The 18,004-nt window shown below is 40.8% G+C and overlaps 1 protein-coding gene across 7 annotated transcripts in view; it reads left to right on the plus strand.

Moving 5' to 3' along the window:
- CEP112 (centrosomal protein 112) overlaps window positions 1–18,004 on the plus strand; it is a 408,382-nt gene that overhangs the window by 307,707 nt on the left and 82,671 nt on the right. For 5 of the 7 annotated variants that reach the window (XM_013054504.2, XM_045080930.1, XM_004749109.3 and 2 more), the window contains 2 exons: window positions 7,539–7,601; window positions 13,760–13,909. In XM_013054504.2, the coding sequence (XP_012909958.1) occupies window positions 7,539–7,601; window positions 13,760–13,909 (213 nt within the window). Of the gene's footprint in view, window positions 1–1,121; window positions 1,462–7,538; window positions 7,602–13,759; window positions 13,910–18,004 lie in introns of those variants that run through there. The other 2 variants (XM_013054507.2, XM_045080931.1) reach the window with 2 other exon arrangements.

Below are 18,004 nucleotides of genomic sequence, written 5' to 3' on the forward strand. Positions count from 1 at the left end.
TTAAGCTTTGTTTTGTTTTGTTTTTTCGCCTGTCTTTCATTTCTCTCCTCATTATGTTCATATTTTCATTTAAATATTTAGGTGTCATTTTAATAGGTATTTTTGAAACATAATGGTAGTCTTTGTCTACTGATGTCACCATCTCTGTCATTTCTTAGTCTAACTTTATTGACTAATTTTTCTTCTTCTATGACTTACATATTTCTGCTTCTTATGCCATCTTTTATTGAATGCTGAACATTGTAAAATACAAGTTCTTGAATACTGGATTTTCCTGACTTCTTTTGAAAAATATTGAGATCGTTCAGGAAGGAGTTACTTGCAGTGACCAGTTTGATCCAATTGAGCCTTAAAAATTAAAAAAAAAAACAAAATCTTTAGTAGAGCAGATTTAAAATTAACTTTATTCTAAGGCTAGTTTAACCCTGTGACTAAGTGTGACCTTCCTGGACGTTATATGAGAACCATTCAGTTTGGCTGGTCAGAAGAGAAATATCCCTCAGCCCTGTGTAAGCTTAGGAAATTGTTTATTTTAAATCTCACTAGTCACTTTTTACTTGACCTTGTAGAACCTTACCCATACATACACAGCTCAGTATCAGTAACAGACTCAGAGGGAACCTACGTAGGTGTCTGGAGCTCTTTCTGTGCATAGCTCCCTTCTATCTAGTGCTCTGTCCCCACAAACTCCAACTGCCTCAGCCTTCCCAAACTCCAGTCTTCATCTCCTCAGCTCACAATCCTGCTATGCTATACTTTGATTCCCTTGCCTATGTTTAGTTCAGATGTGCCTCCAGAAAGAAAGGTGTGATTGGAAGGTTTAACCTCACTTGTTTCCCCTTCTTCACAGGGTCACAGTCCTAAACATCCTAAAACAGTTTTTTCTCCCTTTATTTTGTCCAGTTTTCTCGCTGTTGACTGTAACAGATTAAGTAAGGGCCCAGTCACTCCCATCATAGCCCAAGCAGAAATCATTAATTTTACTTATGCTTCACAAAGCTATAGCTTTATTTTGAGGTAAAATATAGGCAACTTCAAGTTTGGAAGTTCTGTAAATATTTTAAATTAAATTAAATATAAATATGTTCTATGAATTTTCTGATTTTTTTTTTTGTTTTTAGGGGCGTGCGCAGTTATATACTAACATCTGGCAACAACTGGCCATAACTGTTATTCAGAGTGTTTGGAGAAGCTTCAAATGGATGCCTACAAAGTTTTGAGTAGAAAGTACTGCATAATAGGCTGAGGTTTATGTTATGTTTCAAGTATCTGGGAAGCATCCTTTTCGTAAAGGCAGATATTTAATTCAAAAACTAATGCTGTTATATTTTAAGGAAATTTATCTTTATAATATCTGGACTTGCCTCAGATTTTAGAGGAGCCTCCTAATTCTCCTCTAAATTACCTTCATGGAAATATGAGTGCCTGAACTTTCACCAATAATAAAAAATGGAAAATAAAGGAATGAAAGACTGTTTTGAATGAGGACTTAATGCAAAGTGTCCTGCAAGGAAAAAGTAGCATATTATGATGACTAAAAACCATCGACACATTGGTTTTTTTTTTCCATTAAAGTTTTAACCCAATATTTTGATAGGATCTGTGTAGAGAAAGTGAACCAATACATTGGTGGCTTTCTAACAAGGAAGAGTGAACTGAGAAAGAGACCCTAGGAAAGCAGAGGGGAGCTAAGTGCTTGGTGGAGGGTGGAGGGCATGACCAGCCATAATGGGAGCAGTTAGGAAGAGCCAGAGATTAAAACAACAGCAATGACAAAACAACTTTGCTCACTTCAGAATTATGATTTTCCTCTCATCTGTTATTCCACATCTGTTCAGGCTATGCTGCAGATGTTTGAAAATTGTCCTTCTATGTAGTAATGATAGCTATAAAAATAAGACTTGGATTAAAATAACCATAACTTAAGTTTATGCATGGAAATGTATAAGTCAATACCATCCTGAGAATAAAATAATTCAAAACATGTTTTAGGGATGGTTTGCATGATGAATTTTCTGTGGATGTTCAACCATGCTAAACCAGAACTTTTTTTGTTTATTGTTTTTTGTTTTTGAGAGCAAGAAACGGGGAGAGGGCACTTGGGCAGAGGGAAGGAAAGAGGAGAGGCAGAGAGGGAGAGAGAATCTTAAGCAGGCTCCACATCCAGCGTGGAACCCAGCTTGGGGCTCTATCTCACGAGCCTGAGATCCTGACCTGAGCTAAAATGAAGAGTTGGACACAACTAACTGAGCCAGGTGCCCCTAAACCAGAGCATTTTAGACTTCAGAAATTTTAGAAGTTTAGAAGCATTTTAGAAGTTCAGAAATTCAGGCAATTGTAACTTAGTTTCACATACATAATAGAAACCTTGATGGGTGATAAATTAATTTTATTTCTTCAGTCACTCTTATTATTCTCCAAAATAGTGATTCTTTTCTATTAGCTATTAGCAAGTTCTGGAGGTATTCATATATTACCAGCTGGTCTCCCTTTGTTTGTTTGTTTGTTTTTAAAAGATTTATTTATTGGGGCACCTGGGTGGCTCAGTGGTTTAAAGCCTCTGCCTTTGGCTCAGGTCATGATCCCAGGGTCCTGGGATCGAGCCCTGTATCAGGCTGTCTGCTCAGCAGGGAGCCTGCTTCCTCTGTCTCTCTCTGCCTGCCCCTCTGCCTACAGACAGATCTCTGTCTGTCAAATAAATAAATAAAATCTTTTTTAAAAAAATATTTATTTATTTTAGAGACAGAAGGAGAGAGTGAGCATGGGGATGGGCAGAGGGAGAGGGAGAGAATCTCGGGCAGACTCCCCGCTGAGCATGGAGCCCTACATGGGGTGCAGTGTCATGACCCATGATCATGACCTGAGCCAAAATCAAGAGTTGGCTGCTCGACCAACTGGGCGAGTTGTGCCAGTTGGTCTCACTTTAAATTCAACATTAGTGATTTTAAGTGGGCCCTAATGCTTCCTGGAGACCTGAGACTCATACTGCATACCTTGGTCCGATCCCTTTCCCACTTTCCTAGACGAGACCATCCATACCCTTCCCTCCTACCTCAAATCTTCCACCCCTCTCTTCTATGGTCCTCCTGTTTTCTGTGAATTTTTCCCCCTCCTTCCCGGGGAAGGTGGAAGCAACCAGTACTTGCCCAATGGGGCAGGTGTGATTTACGTGGACTCCTAGCCAAGGCCCTCTCCTCCCCTGAGCTCTAGATCCTGTCCCCTCTCTTTTACTCAAGAACATGTCTCTGGGGTGCCTGGGTGGCTCAGTAGGTTGAGGCCTCTGCTTTCAGCTTGGGTCATGGTCCTGGGGTCCTGGGATCGAGCCCTGCATCAGGCTCTCTGCTCAGTGGGGAGCCTGCTTCCCTCTCTCTCTATCTGCCTCTCTGCCTACTTGTAATCTCTGTCTGTCAACTAAATAAAATCTTTAACGAAAGAAAGAAAGAAAGAAAGAGAGAGAGAAAGAGAGAAAGAAAGAAAGAAAGGAAAGAAAAGAAAGAAAGGAGAGAAAGAAAGAACATTTCTCCTACCAGCCTGCATGCGTGCTGTTAGTTCTCTCATCATACAGAAAACCAAACAAAACAAGTCAGCCCTTTCTTCGCCCACTTCCCCTGCAGCTTCCAGTCCATTCCTCCCTCTCCCCTCATGACAGAACTCTGTATGACAAATTGTATGTGCTCCACTTCCCCTCCTTCTCTGGAGCTTCTACACGACACCACAACTGCCTGTGTTCAAATCACCATCGTCCTTCGCAGGCTCAAGCCATATCCTTACTTTCCAGTCTTCGTTGCCCATGACCTCTCCGTCGCTGGAGCAGCTGACCCAGAGGAATAGTCCTGAAAACACTTTCTTTACTTGGCTTCAGGACTGCATCTTATCCTGATTTCTTCTGTCTCGGACCCTTCCTCCGGTTTGCTCTCCTCCTCCTCTGTAGCCTCCTGACATTTGCAGTACAGGGCTCTGTATACCCAGACTTCTGGGGTTCTTGTACACTCAATGCCTTGAGGTCTCATCCAGGAGCATCATTCCATCTACCACTTATATTCTGATGATGTCTGAATTTATACTTCTAAACTAGACCTCTCCACCGGACTCCAGCCTCGACTACCCAAACAGTCACCTCAACACAGATGTCTAAGAGGCATCGCCATGTGTAACATGTCCGAAACCAATCTCTCCATCTTCCCCCCAAAACCTGTTCCACCCACAGTTTTCCTGATGAAAGATAATAACAACCCCACTTCTCTAGTCGCTTGGGAGAAAGATCTTGAAGTCATCTTGGTTTATCTCTTTTTATCCTACAGCATATGCAGTTGGCTCTACCTTCACATCTTTCAAGGAACCTGACCACGTCTCAGCACATCTTCAGTTACGTCGTGGTTTGTGTGTGACAGTCTCCCAGCTGGCTGCTCTGCTGGGTTCTTGCCCCACACAGGAGCTAGCATAATCCTGTGACGACTTAAGTTCAATCCTGTCACTCTTGAGCTGAAACCACTTCAGTGACTTTCCGTTCCACTCAGATTAAAAGCCACATTCCATACAGTTGCCCACGACACCAGGAAGGATCTGGCTCCTTGTTCTCCCTCAGACCTTATCCAAGGGAGACATTGCTCAGCGACCCAGTTTGAAGCGAACTGGCCGCCTCAACGTGCCTTGAACGTGCTTCTGCCCCTGGGCTTTTGCATCGGCCCTCCCTCTGCCCTCCCTTTCCCTCAAGGTCCCCGGGACTCCCCCATCTCCTGCATGTCGGTGCGCAGCGAGGCTTTCCCTGACTCCCACATCCTAACGCTGGAAATGACCCCCGCCTTCCGTCACTTCCCATCTCTTTCCGGCTTCGGCCTCTCCATAGCACTCGCACCATCTAAAATATTGTCACTTCGGTCAGTTATTTCATTTCCTCACTAGGACAGAATTTCCGTAAAGGTCGGGAGGGATGTTTGTCTGCTTTATTCACCGCCCTCGTCCCAGTTGCCTGGAATGGATGAACGAATGAGGTGGTTGCAAAGGCATGATGTGAGCCTGTGGCATTCCGACACAGGTGGTCCTGCACGAACCAGCATCTCTGACTCCACATTTTTTAGGGAAAATAACATAATCTTTATGGCACTGTCATTTTTATATTTTCTAGTAAATAAATATTTTTAAAATGCTTACAGCAATGTCTTGCCCAGGGTGAGAGCTCTGCAGGTGTTTATTAAATAAGCAAAAAATACTTACCGTACATTTTGTGATTTAAAAAATATTGGCGGAATGTGAACCACAACAAATCTCAGGAGGCTCAGAGTGGCCTCCATTCTACAATGGAGAGTGGCTTCCTTCGGTATTGAGGTAGAATAGCGTCTGATGGCTTAAGGGGAAAAAATAGTAATAGTCACATGCCCTCTCTAGTCTGAAAAAACAGAACTACCCAGTGTACTGAGTGGGACTATAGATATGGAGAGATTTTGCAATAAAGTCTAAAGAATTGCTTTCGAGCTCAAGTCCGTAAAACACATGGCTATTGTCTTAGTCAGCTCAGGTTCTATAACAAAACACCATAAACTGGGCGGCTTATCAAGAACAGACATTTATCTCTGATAGTTCTGGAGGCTGGAAGTCTGAGCTCAGGGTGCCAGTGTATCAAGTTCCGGGGAGAGCCTTCCTCTGGGCCGTAGACTCCATCTTCTTGTTATCTCCTCACCGGGCAGGAGAAAGTGAGCTCTGTGGCTTCTTATAAGGGCTCTCATCCCATCCCTGAGGGGATCCCCCCCCATTACCTAATTACCCCGCAAAGGCCTAACCACCAAATCCTATCCCATTGGGATTAGGGTTTCCGTGTCTGCCTCTGCCTCCACCCCTGGTTTGCTCTCTGGGGAGACGGCATGAGAACGGGAACGCGGGCGTGGCTGGGGGCAAAATGAAATTGGGATTGTGCAAGAGCTGGTATCCTGAACCTTCAGCAAACACCAGCAGCCAGATCTCTGCCTCCTGGAAGTAGGCTGGAGGAGACAGCTCGGGGCAAGATGGCCCAAGACAAACGTCCAGTCAGAGACAGGCAGGGAGAGTCCAGGCCCTTCTAAGACACCCGTGATGGGACGTCCATGCATCCAAAGCCTGCCTGTTTTAGAGGCCTCACTTTAAATACAAAATTTCACCAGACAAGTGAGGAAAGTTTCTAAAAGGAAAAACGGACAAAAAGTGGTTGGCAAAGCAAATGCATGAAAGTAACTCAGAAAAAAACAGATGCTCTAGAGAACAGAAAAATGTTTGGGTGTGTGTATGGACATTCAGAAACATATTAAGTGTATATGGATCTAATAAGCTCAGTAGAGAGAGGCAGGCACTGTGCTCAGCCTGACTGAGTACCCATGCTCCACTGAGTGGGGTTAAAGTGGCTTCTTTACTTCCCAGCTGTGTGGCACTGGGCAAGTTACTTAACCTCTCTGTGCCTCCATTTCCTCATCTTAAAAAGCAGATAGACGATGCTACTCAAAGAACAACAACAACAAAAACCTCTTAGAAATTACGAATAGTATGGTGGGATTTTTTTTTTTAATCCAACAAAAAGTTTAAAATTAGGAGTCGAGAACTCCTTGTGAAAGATCAAGAAGACAAAGAAATGGAAGATAGAAATGAGAAAAAGAGATGATACACCTGAGCAGCCCAACAGCAAAAGCTGCAGAGACGGACGGATGGACAGACAGACCGATAAAGGGGGAGGGGGGGGGGAGAGACCTGGGAACAGAGAGAGGAAACTTTGAGAGTAATGACCAAAGCTCTTCCAGAAGCAGAGGACACAGTCGGGTCGGAAGGGCCTCTTTGGTGCTTTTGCACAATGAATGAGAAGAAAGGCCCAGTCCAGTGTGTCACGGAGCCATTCCGAGCACTCAGGATGCGGCGAGCCTCCCAGAGGGTCCCATGCGGAGGATGGGAACTTGAGTGGCAGGAGAGATAGTCGAGCTCTAAGTAATGCAGACTTACTCTGGGAAGGCCACCCTCCTTCCGGGACATGAAAATTGTTTGATGTCGATATATTTGTCACTTGAAAAAAGTAGCCCTTGTGTGTTAGGCAGACTAGGGGCACATGTCTTTGCTAGGTGAGTCTCAGAATGGCCCCTCTGCCGCGGTCCGGGAGCACCTCGTTCTTTCATCTTTCAACAATGGGGAAGAAGATTAACTTGACCTTTCCCCGCTTCTCCTCCCCTCTTCCCTCCCCCTGTTTCCTTCGCTGCTTCTGCGGTTCCCTCCTTTACCTTCTGAGCCTCGCACTCTTGCTCAGTCTGTTTCTGCCACCTCTTCTCGCTTTCTCTTTCTCTCCACGGAAGTCTGTGTTTGTCTCATAATTGGCAGGAGACTTTTTTTTTTCTTTTGCTTTTTGCTTTTTAAGTGATGAATAGTTGGCATGAGATCAAAGCCAAGCCCTGTGGTTTTCTGGCTGCCCCAGAAGGGCGGCGCAGCTGGCAGCCGGCCCAGCTGCCTGGTGATAGGCGTGTGGAAGAGATACCAAGCTCACAGGTCACCGTGTGTGTGTGTGTGTGTGTTCATGTTCGTGTGTTTTTCAGGCCAACAGCAGGCTGAAGCAGATTGAGAAGGAATACACTCAGAAGCTTGCCAAATCTTCACAGGTAAGAATGTTGAAAGAAAGAAAAAAAAAAGCAAAACCAAAACAAACAAAAAAGAAACCTACACATAAAACCATTTGTCCTTTAGAGTTAAACTTAATTCTCTTCAGTGTCTTTATGGGTCAGTATCATTTTTTGATGATGGATAAATAATACATGCTTTTAGTATTTTAGCCTTCTTAAAAGATTTTTTTTAATCAGGCATATTGAACCATTTGAACTAACATACACACACACACACACACACTCTCTCAGATGTTGTAAAACCAGCCAGTGCACTTGAACAAGCCCAGGCTGCAACATATTTCACAAGGGCGGGAAATGCACACCTACATTTGTGATGCAAGCAGTTTGATACCATCTGTGCTTTTTTGCAATATTCCATTTAGTTGTACCTGAAGACTGCTTAGCAATAAAATTCAAAATGATAAATGTTCTATGTTAAATTATCTGCTCAACTGTTGACTCCTTTTGGGGAAAAGGAGAATGATGAAGTCCCTACATTATATATATCTGGCTTCCTGGTCTTGCTCTAGCAGTTTTAGTAGAAGGCCAACAACTGAATGCCTGTCTCAACTCGACATATGATGCTTAAAATACCTTTTCTGTGTAAGCTGTTATAATGATATCCTATAGTATCATTTAGGGAATCCCAAGAATTCCTTAGTTTTATGAGTAATTCTAGAATAAAAGATGGCAATTTTCATTGTATAGATGGGATAGGTTAAGCCATTCACTTTCGTGGGCATCATATTTAATGATTTTAAAATCAGCTCTTCCTGGTAATTTCGCATATGCACAGTGATGTGTGGCCATGAACTGAAATTTCTGTGCCATTTTATAAGTTACCACACAATGACAAAAGAGTAATAAAATCAAGAATTTTATGGGGCACTAACCATGTTGACTCCGTGTTCATGCATGAGAACTCTGGGCTTAAGGACTATTATTGGCCCCATTTCCCCACTGAGGAAACAGGCTCAGAGAGCTGAGGTCATGCTGGTTAGCAAGTGACTAAGCCAGGACCCCTCCTGGATCGGACCAGAGAACAGACCCTCACAGCCCGATGCCGCCAGCCTGGCTCAGTCTGCACCACCACTCCCCGAACTCTGGGGATAACTCATAAAATTTCTGTGATTATACAATTATTTCTAAAATGTGCATATGCCATATAATTTACATCCCACTCGGAAAGCAAAATGTCTCTGTCCCAGTGAAGATTTACATGCATTTACTTAAGAGATTATGATATGTCCTGATTGCCATCATCCCAGACCTCCTTTGAAGAAGGAGCACGGGGACATAGTCTTTTATATTCTTTTGCAAGAGTCTTCATATAAGAAGAATCTTGTAATCAGAAGAAATATTATGACTCCTGAAGTTACACTTTAAATTAAGACATGAAAAATAAGTAGCTGGCGTACTTATGTCCTGCTTATTTTGCGTTATGTTAAATGGGGGAGGCAGACCGAAAGTGAGATAGAAGATAGCCCGTAAAAATGCTTAAATAATGAGAGTGTAAACAGGAGTATTTAAGTTTATCTAAAGGAATGTGTGAAGAAGCTTGATTAGTTCATATTAAAGCAAATTAAACGTCAGTTAGTGTGGAAGAAAGCCTACAGCTTTGGAGTCCAACCGACCCGAATTTGAATACCAGCCCTACTACCTATATGACCTTGAGCGAGTTACCTGGACTCCCTGGAATTCAGTTTCCTCATTTGTAAAAGGAGGGGGTAGTGCTTACCTCACAGGCTAGTTTTAAGTATTTAGTAACGTAAGGGGGAAAACAGTGCTTAATAGAGAGTGCTTAGTACACAGTAAAGCATTTAATGGCTGTTAGCTCATATTGCAGCAGGATGAAAATGGAAATAGAGACAAGAAAAGAGGGAACAAAGAATTTAAAAGAGATACGGAAGGAACAAGAAGTTATTTTTAATTATTTTTGGGTATTCAAGAATTGATCAAATCTCCCTCCAAAATGTGGAAAGGCACAGGGGGTTGCTAAATATTTTCCCAAGTAAAGACATGAAGAAGCAGGAGGAGGAGGAAAAGCCAACTAGTGCCAGCTGTCATGTCCTATAGCCTATGCAACACCAAATAGGAAAATAAAAGTCTTTGAAAGACAGTCCATCCTCCTCATAAAAGGTAGGATGACAACCTTATGTTGATAATATTTTGTTTGTCCACCTCTAAATACATGTAAATATTTATATGTTTATAAGCATATGTATATATTTGTATCTGTGTACGGGCATTGGGGAAACATTGGTCTACAATCCAGTCGGTTTAAAGAAACATTATTTGAAAATGAACATTACAAACAGAACCATAGACTGACCTTTTCTGTTTTCTAGTGATAGTTTGCCAAGATCCCTAACTCCTATCTAATTTGAGGACAACACCAGAAGCAAAGTTGCTTAACTCTTTATCAGGTTTTTAAAAAAAAAAAAAAATCCCTCTCTGAAAAAAAAAATTTTTAAGTAATATGATGAATGCATTTATAATGAATGCATTAGTATCCAGGAGATCATCAGGTTAAATTTGGAAAATATTTTAAATATTTTCCTCCCTTAAAGGAAGTCACTTAATCTTTGAGATTTTATCAAGCTTTTGGGATCTAATGGACCATGAACACCAAGCCCGTGGCATACCCAGGACTGTGCCCCTTCTGAGATTCTCCATGTTCATCATGATGGCAATGACTGCCTCATCTCTGGGCACACTCCCAAATATGATTTCCATCAGAATCAAAACTTTGTTCTTTTTGTCTTAATATGACATTTTCACTTTGCCTTTTCAGTGTTAGCACAGTTGTCCCCATTCAGCTGGCTCACCTGGCGGCCATTTTTCAGAGAAAGATACCGCCATGTTGCAAGAAGACAGGTCACTGTGGACAAGTCTAGAGCCGAATACCAGTAGAGCTCGCCCACTGCAAAGAGCCTGGCTCCCCCCAGTGCCCTCACCTGCTCCCACGTACCTGAGGCAGATTATGCCTGGACATATTCCACAGGTCCCTCATGCCACAACCTTCATGTCATTCTCCAGGGTGGCAACCCAGAAGCCAAACGTGCTGGGGAACCACTCTTCCCACTTGTTTGATGAGGCTCTCAGTATCTACCAAATCTTCCCAAGTAGGCCCTGCTATATTTTAAAGAGGAGTTTTGTAAAAATCTCAAGCTGTACTACAATCTGGAAAACATCAGAGTGAGTTAAAGAGGAAATCTCAGCCTCTATTCAGAATCCTCTTTCTAAGACTTAATAAGACCCACTAAACATTTTTTGCAACGTATTAAATGCTTAGCAATAATGAACTATTAGAGCTTTCGTGAGTTAGGTTGCTTATGGCATCAGCTTGAAATAGCTCTCCTTTTGCTTCCCAAAATATTAATTTTTAATATCGCATGGAAATATTCACATCTACATCTCTCTCTGAAGCGAATGCAGGGTAAACATTCAGTTGAGTGGTGACATTTTAATTATGATTCAATCAAAACTGGTGGGGTTTATGGTTGCATAGATTAGTTCTGATTTTTCTCAGAAACTTTTAATATCATTATTCTATGAAAAGGCTAGATCATCTCAATATAACTTGTCAGGTAATTATTCTTTTTATTTACTATGATTATAGTTCTACTACTAAAATATTAAGTGCCAGTTACATGCACTGAGCTAAGATGAATATAATCTACAGTCTTTTACTCTATGTCTATAACCAAGTGAGTTTTATTCTTTACCCAAAGCATATTAATCAAGTTAGTATTAATTGGGATCTTAAATCTCAATTCTGGCTTTAAAAATTACCCACCTTTCAGCTACCTCTCTATATCCATCTCATCTGTCAGTGTGTCAACCACTTTATCTACTCACCTACCTACCGTGGTTCACCTTAAATGTTTTGACACTCTCCCTGAATCATCTTCGTCAGATTTTAGAATAACTTTCCAAAGATAATCTCATTACTTCATCCCAAGAATCTCATCATTCCCCCCAAGAATGTAAGGTTTCATTTTCCACACAAAAGCAAGCATGCTCTCCTCAGAACATCCAGGACTTTGCTCATAGCTCCTTCCAAAACCTGCATTTATTTCTTTTTGATGTACTCTTATCATTAAGCTTCTGAAAATGAGAGATCCCTGTTTCTTGCCCTTACGGTCACTTGAAGAACCCACAAATACGTTTATCTTCAGTCTTGGCCAATTAAAAGCTAATCTAATCTTACTTTCCTTTAAAGCAACAAAATTACTTTGTACTTTAAAAACATATTACATGATTGTGGCAGTGGATATATGAATCTGGACATGTGATCATACTGCATATCACTAAACATACACACACATACATCCATGCACATATGCACACACACACACTCACACGTACCGAACACACACAATGAACACATGACAGACTTAAGCTCACCCCTTTACAAAGCTGTAGTTTACTTAACTTGAAACCCTCCAATAGTCATTGAAATAGTGAGTTATTTTTACTATTTGGCTCCATGCTCTTATAAAATATCAATCTTAAGCTTCATGCTGGGCCAAGGAAATTTGGCTCTTTCTTATCTCTGGCTCCTCTTGCTCTGTGACTGTGAGTGAGTTGATTATTCTGTGCCTCAGTTTTTGACATTCACTAGAAGAATTTAACCTTCCCTGTTTCATAGAAGTGCTGTGAGAATTCATTGAATTGATGCCAGAATGGGAACAACATTTAATCAAAATTCAGAAAACAGATGAAAAACATCTTTATTCTCAGTAAATGGATTCTTCCACTCATAGCAAAAGGTCCAAGTTCGTATTTAAAAATATTAATGTACTGCTAGTATGTATTTTGCCATTTATTTCACAATGGTCTTAACATGTGATTTACAAATCCTAAATGTTAAACTTTGGTACAGTGAGTTTGCTCACTTCTAAAAGCATAGAAACTCCATATTTTATTGTAAATATGCTATCATTTATATCCATAGTAACAATTAATATTTCTATAGGACTTGGCTTCTGGCAGACTTCACAGAGTCTCTATTTATTGTCTTACAATACCGTACTCTAGTTTTGCCACCAAATACTAGGTGGAAAAATTGAACTTCAAGGAGGATAACTGAATTGCCCAATGTATCTCACCAACCAGCCCTGTTCCCATAGAACCAATGGAATCCTATTCCAACCAGGGCTAAGGTTGGTTTTGTTTTGTTTTGTTTTGTTTTGTTTTGTTAGAAGAAGAAACAACTATTGCCTGCTTTTAAGAAGTCACGACTATTGAATTTGAAAGGAAATGTAGCCATCCAAACCCAAGGAAGAGCCATATTCTCAGTTCATTTAAAAAAGTCCCTCATTCCTTGGGAGAACTTAGAGGGGACCCATTCGTGGAGAGAATCGGCTCTCCAATGTAGAGAATAGTACAAGGGTCTCTGGGTAAACTTCCATGGATATCTATCTATCAGTTGGTCATGATAAGCTTCTCTTCCACACCAAAACCTTGTCTAAAAGAAAGAAAAAGGCTAGTGAGAGGAACCACTTGGTACAGTGATTGATCTGACTGTGTGGCTCAAGTTCTGCCTGTCTTTTTAGTTCGATGTCATTTCCGACAGTGGGAAATGTATGACCTCTCTCTATGCCTCTGTTTCTCCATTTATAAAAGACAGGTGATAATAACATTTGTAAATGACATGGGAACTTAAGGCACTCAACACGGTGCACAAACCTTAGTGAGCACTCAAAAAATCGTTGTGTAGAATTAGGTAAGGAAAAAGAAGGAGCCCTGTTCATTTTTCCTTTGGTTCTTACAGTTCCAAGTATTAGAAAAGGCAAAATCGCTTTCTTCATTCTAATAAGTCTTATTTCTCAGCGAAATAAAATCTGACGCTTTTCCTATTTTTGAGATCACAGATGTTCTTTCTTCTGGTGAGTAAATATTGTGGAATGTTATAGTGGAAATGTCTTCCAAATATATTTGGTTCAGCAGTTGTTCACCATTCACAGTTTTATTATAGTCTTTTATTGTGTGGAATTTCATGCATTATAGTGCACGATATGTTAATTGAAAATATTTAGTTTGTGGATTAGAGTTTTGCCAAATCCGCTCTTTTGTGAGGCATAAATACATATAAAATAGATGCCTCGCACTGAAGAATTGGAAGTCACAGCATGCTGTTTTCATTTTAGATCATAGCAGAACTTCAGACAACCATTTCCTCTCTGAAAGAGGAGAACAGCCGGCAGCAGCTTGATGCGGAACGGCGGCTCCAGGATGTTATACAGAAGTTTGAAGATGAGAAGAAGCAGCTGATTAGAGATAATGACCGAGCAATCAAGGTAATCTGAAGACTTCAGTAACCAGTGGTACCAGCTGCTTTAATGTAATTAAAAGGAGGGCTGGAATCGCGGCTGCGGGCCGATGGTGCAGGTATCTGGCTTCCTCGCGCGGCCTGCCGGAATTCCATTCACTGGGCTCTACCTTTGATGTATCCAGTGACTCAGGCTGACTTCCCTCGAAGAGATCACATGCCAGCATAAAAAGTCATTTTTGGCAAGCCCAGTCCATTCACACTGCACAAATATTTGAAAAATACCCTGTCCTTTTTCTTGAGAACCACTTTGGAACTGTCTCTTGAAATTAGGATGACTGTTTTAGCCCAGTACTGCTGGCTAATAAATTCAGAAGTCAGCTTCCAATTTACATTCTATTCTTTGCCCACATCCTTTCATTATGTATTCACATAATGAGAAATAACCTGTTTGAGGTTTGGAATGCCAACCATTTGATGTGCTTTGACATAGTACAGGGTAGATGTGTTGCTGCTGAGAACCTAGGCTGTTTCCAAATGGCTTCAGAGAATCACGCCTTTAATAGCAACAGAAAGTTCCCTGGACCCTGATTCTTTAGGTGATAGGCAGTTAGATCTCAAAGTAGTTTTTTCTTGGCTTCATAGCAGCGAATATTATTATAAGTGTCTACATCACACTGTGTTTAATCTGCGAGGATAAGCATCTGGAAACCTTTATAAATAAGATTTAAAAGAGAACAAAAATTTTTTTAAGAATTTCCAGCAAAAGATTATTTTTCAGTGATTTTACTTTGTTATAACAACGCTTAAAGCGTGTTGAGCAATCGTACAAAGCAAGGAAAAATAAAAGAAACATTTGGGTTTTATCGCTGCCCTTTTCTGCCTAACCCCTCCGTCTTTCTTTTCTATAGCCTATTGTAGGCAATCTGAGTAATTTACCAAGAAGCTAGTGCTAATGTAAGTTGCTTTTTAAAATATACTCTTTAAGCCTGGACAAGACTGAATGGAATTAAAAAAAAAAAAAAAAAAAACACCTTCAGATATCGACCAACTCTTGAAGGCCATTTCATCCAGCCTCCTCACTTTAGAGGTGAGGACTTACTTTATCTTGTTCTTAATGAGATTTTTCCTATATATTGCCATCGGCCAGCTTCTTTTCCCCCTACGTGGGGTATGAGACAAAAAAGAGGTTTCTTTTTTATATTCTAGTAATTGAAAAAAAATCTCTGAAGCTCTTCTCATTTATAAATGCACAGGAGTTACTCATTGATCTGTGGAACTATTTTGTTTGGCATGAGCTGAGCTGAATACTTTGTTTAAATTCCTTTAGTTATATAAAAATTTCATTTTAAGTGAGTTTCTCGATATCCAAATACCATGCACTAGGCAATTTCCAAATTTCAAATAAATAATTGAATCCCAACATATGCAAAAAGGGAAAACATAAATTTACTCCATAATGGCGTAGTTTCTAGTATTGTCTCTTTTTTATTTTTTTAAAATTTTTTATTTTTTTATCTAGTATTGTCTCGTAAGGTTAAAAAAATCTTGAAAGAAATATAATTAGTACATCTGCCTATTTTTAATTGTTTTTGCAGTTTTAATCCACTTACCTGTTAAAACAGAAAACCATTGTGATCCTAATTTCCAGAAAAGTGTCAGATCTTAAAGACTGAATTCAAAAGATGTACATACATATTATATTAAAATATATGTTATATGATACTTATGACCTCCAGGACATAGGTACTTGAAAATAACTAAAATTATAATGTAGGTAAGATATAGTTCAGTTTTTGTTTTGTTTTGTTTAAGAGGGGGGAGAGGGTGCGGGGGCGAGCAGAAGGAGACACGAGAGAACGGAGGCCCTGCCGAGCTTGAAGCCTGACACAGGGCTCCATCCCAGGACCATGAGATCTCAGCCTGAGCCCAGATCAAGAGTCGGATGCTTAACCCACTGAGCCACCCAGGCGCTGCAGATGTAGTATGGGTTTGATTGACTCAATTAGATTATGCATAAAGTGAATGACCTTTGTGGGGTTCTTTTTACTAACCTGCATAAGATAAGTAATTCATTAGCACTCCTCGCATTGCTTTTCTTTTCCAGACTATGTCACCAAAAATAAAAGGAATAATAGCTCATATTTATTTAACATGGCCTATATACCAGGCTCTCTGCCAGACACTTTTATTCATCACCAGTCCCATTATGCATTTAGGCCTTCTTGTCATCTTTACAAGGAAGGTATATCTATCCTCCTCATCTTACAAGTGGGAGAACTGAGACTCTAAGGTTCAATACCCAGTCCCAAGTTCATACTGCCCAACAACTGTCATAGCCAGGTTCAAGCCACGGTCTTCATGACGGGAAAGGCTCAGCCATGAGCTGTTGGACATACCCCAGTCTCTACATTCTGCCTGTGAAAGCCAGGCATTGGCCAAATGCACAAATGAACCCAGATAGCCTCATCTCATTTTCTGTCTGCCTAAGTGATAACAGCATGTCTGCAACAGCTGTTGGATTTGGGCACTCTAATTGTGTTTGAGTGTTTTGTACATACAGGTACATAGATCCAGATACTCAGAGAGAGGCACAGACACCATAAGGCTTGTATTTGGTTTTCTGAAACCAAATGCATTTGTCTGCATCTATGTTAAAACAAGCTCACATGTACTACATTTTGTGATGTTAAATACTACTGTATTGAAATATGAGAATCAAAGAGTGCCATATAAAGAGTGTGCATGTTGATTGTGAAATGCACTTTGCCCCACTTTCTGGGTTGGGGACAAGCTGAGCCCTCAAGCTGGCAGTCGGGGGTGAGGGTGGAGAGTAAACCTCTTACTCACCCTTCCAGAGCTTATGATAATGTCTCCGTGGATCAGCAGACCTTTTATTAAAGGAATTCTTGAGAGAAAGGTAGCCTATCACAATCCACTTTTAAGGGCCACTGGTGTGGTATAGTGTAACCTGCTAAAACATTTCTGGAGAATACTTTGGCAATACCTACCATTATTACATTGCCTGAGAGACATGCCCAACTTTTGACCCATTTCCAGAATGTGCCCGAAGGTGGCAGCTAGAAGGCTGCACAAAGCTTTAGCTAGCCAAAGGAAGTTCATTCTAGCATTCGCTCATCTATGCAATACGTATTTATCAAGGTCCCATTGTAGACAAGGCACCCACAATACTCATATTTCCTATTTCCTATCTATATTTTTTGCCATAGTACATAAACTAAAAACAATGCACTATTGAAAATGGTGTTGGGGAAGGATATTTAAGGATAGTGAAAATGTTCACAAGGTAGTTTTCAATGAAAATATAGTTTACAGAAATTATATACGAAGTCATGTTTGTAAATAAAAGTACATATAAAGAGAAAAAAGACGGGAATCATATATCAAAATTTTACTGGAGGACATCTCTGCAGGGTGGAATTTGTGGCAATTTTCTTTTACCTTAACTCCATATTTTTAATTATAACATCACTTTTGCAATAAGAAACAGCTAAAAACTAGTGAAAGTGGAGGAGCCGGCAGTCCAAGGGAGCCCAGTGGATGTTAATCATGGTAGTGGAGACCAATAGCGGGCCTGATTCTGGCTGTCTAAGAAACAAGGGACCAAGCGAGGTCTTTCACAGAACAGGATTCCTGGAGTAGAAAAGGAGTAACAGAAACAAAAGCAATCCTATGGGCAAATCTTTTATACCATAGTATGCCCTATTTTGAGAGCAAAAATATCTTTATCACTTATCTACTGCTTTAGCTCACTCCTTACCTTTAAAGTCAAGCTTCTAAAAAGAGCCAGCTCTTCTGCATAACAAACCACCCCAAAACTTAGTGTTCTAAAGCAACAACCATTTTATATGCCTAGAATTCTTTGGATCAGAAATTCAGGCAGGGACAAGCCAGGTGGTTCTTCTACTCCATGTGTGGCATGGTGGAGTTACATTCAGCGAGAAGCTTGGCTGGGGCTGCAACATCCAATATGGCTCCAGGTGCTCTCCATATGGCCTCATGAACTGGGTGCTCAGACCTTTCACATGGAAGCTGGCATCCAAGAGGAGTATTCCAATAGGCGAAGGCAGATCTGCACTTCCCTTAAGGCTACTGTAGGGAT

Source organism: Mustela putorius, unplaced genomic scaffold, assembly GCF_011764305.1.
Source record: "Mustela putorius furo isolate JIRA1106 unplaced genomic scaffold, ASM1176430v1.1 tig00000487_pilon_pilon_pilon, whole genome shotgun sequence".
Taxonomy (NCBI): domain Eukaryota; kingdom Metazoa; phylum Chordata; class Mammalia; order Carnivora; family Mustelidae; genus Mustela; species Mustela putorius.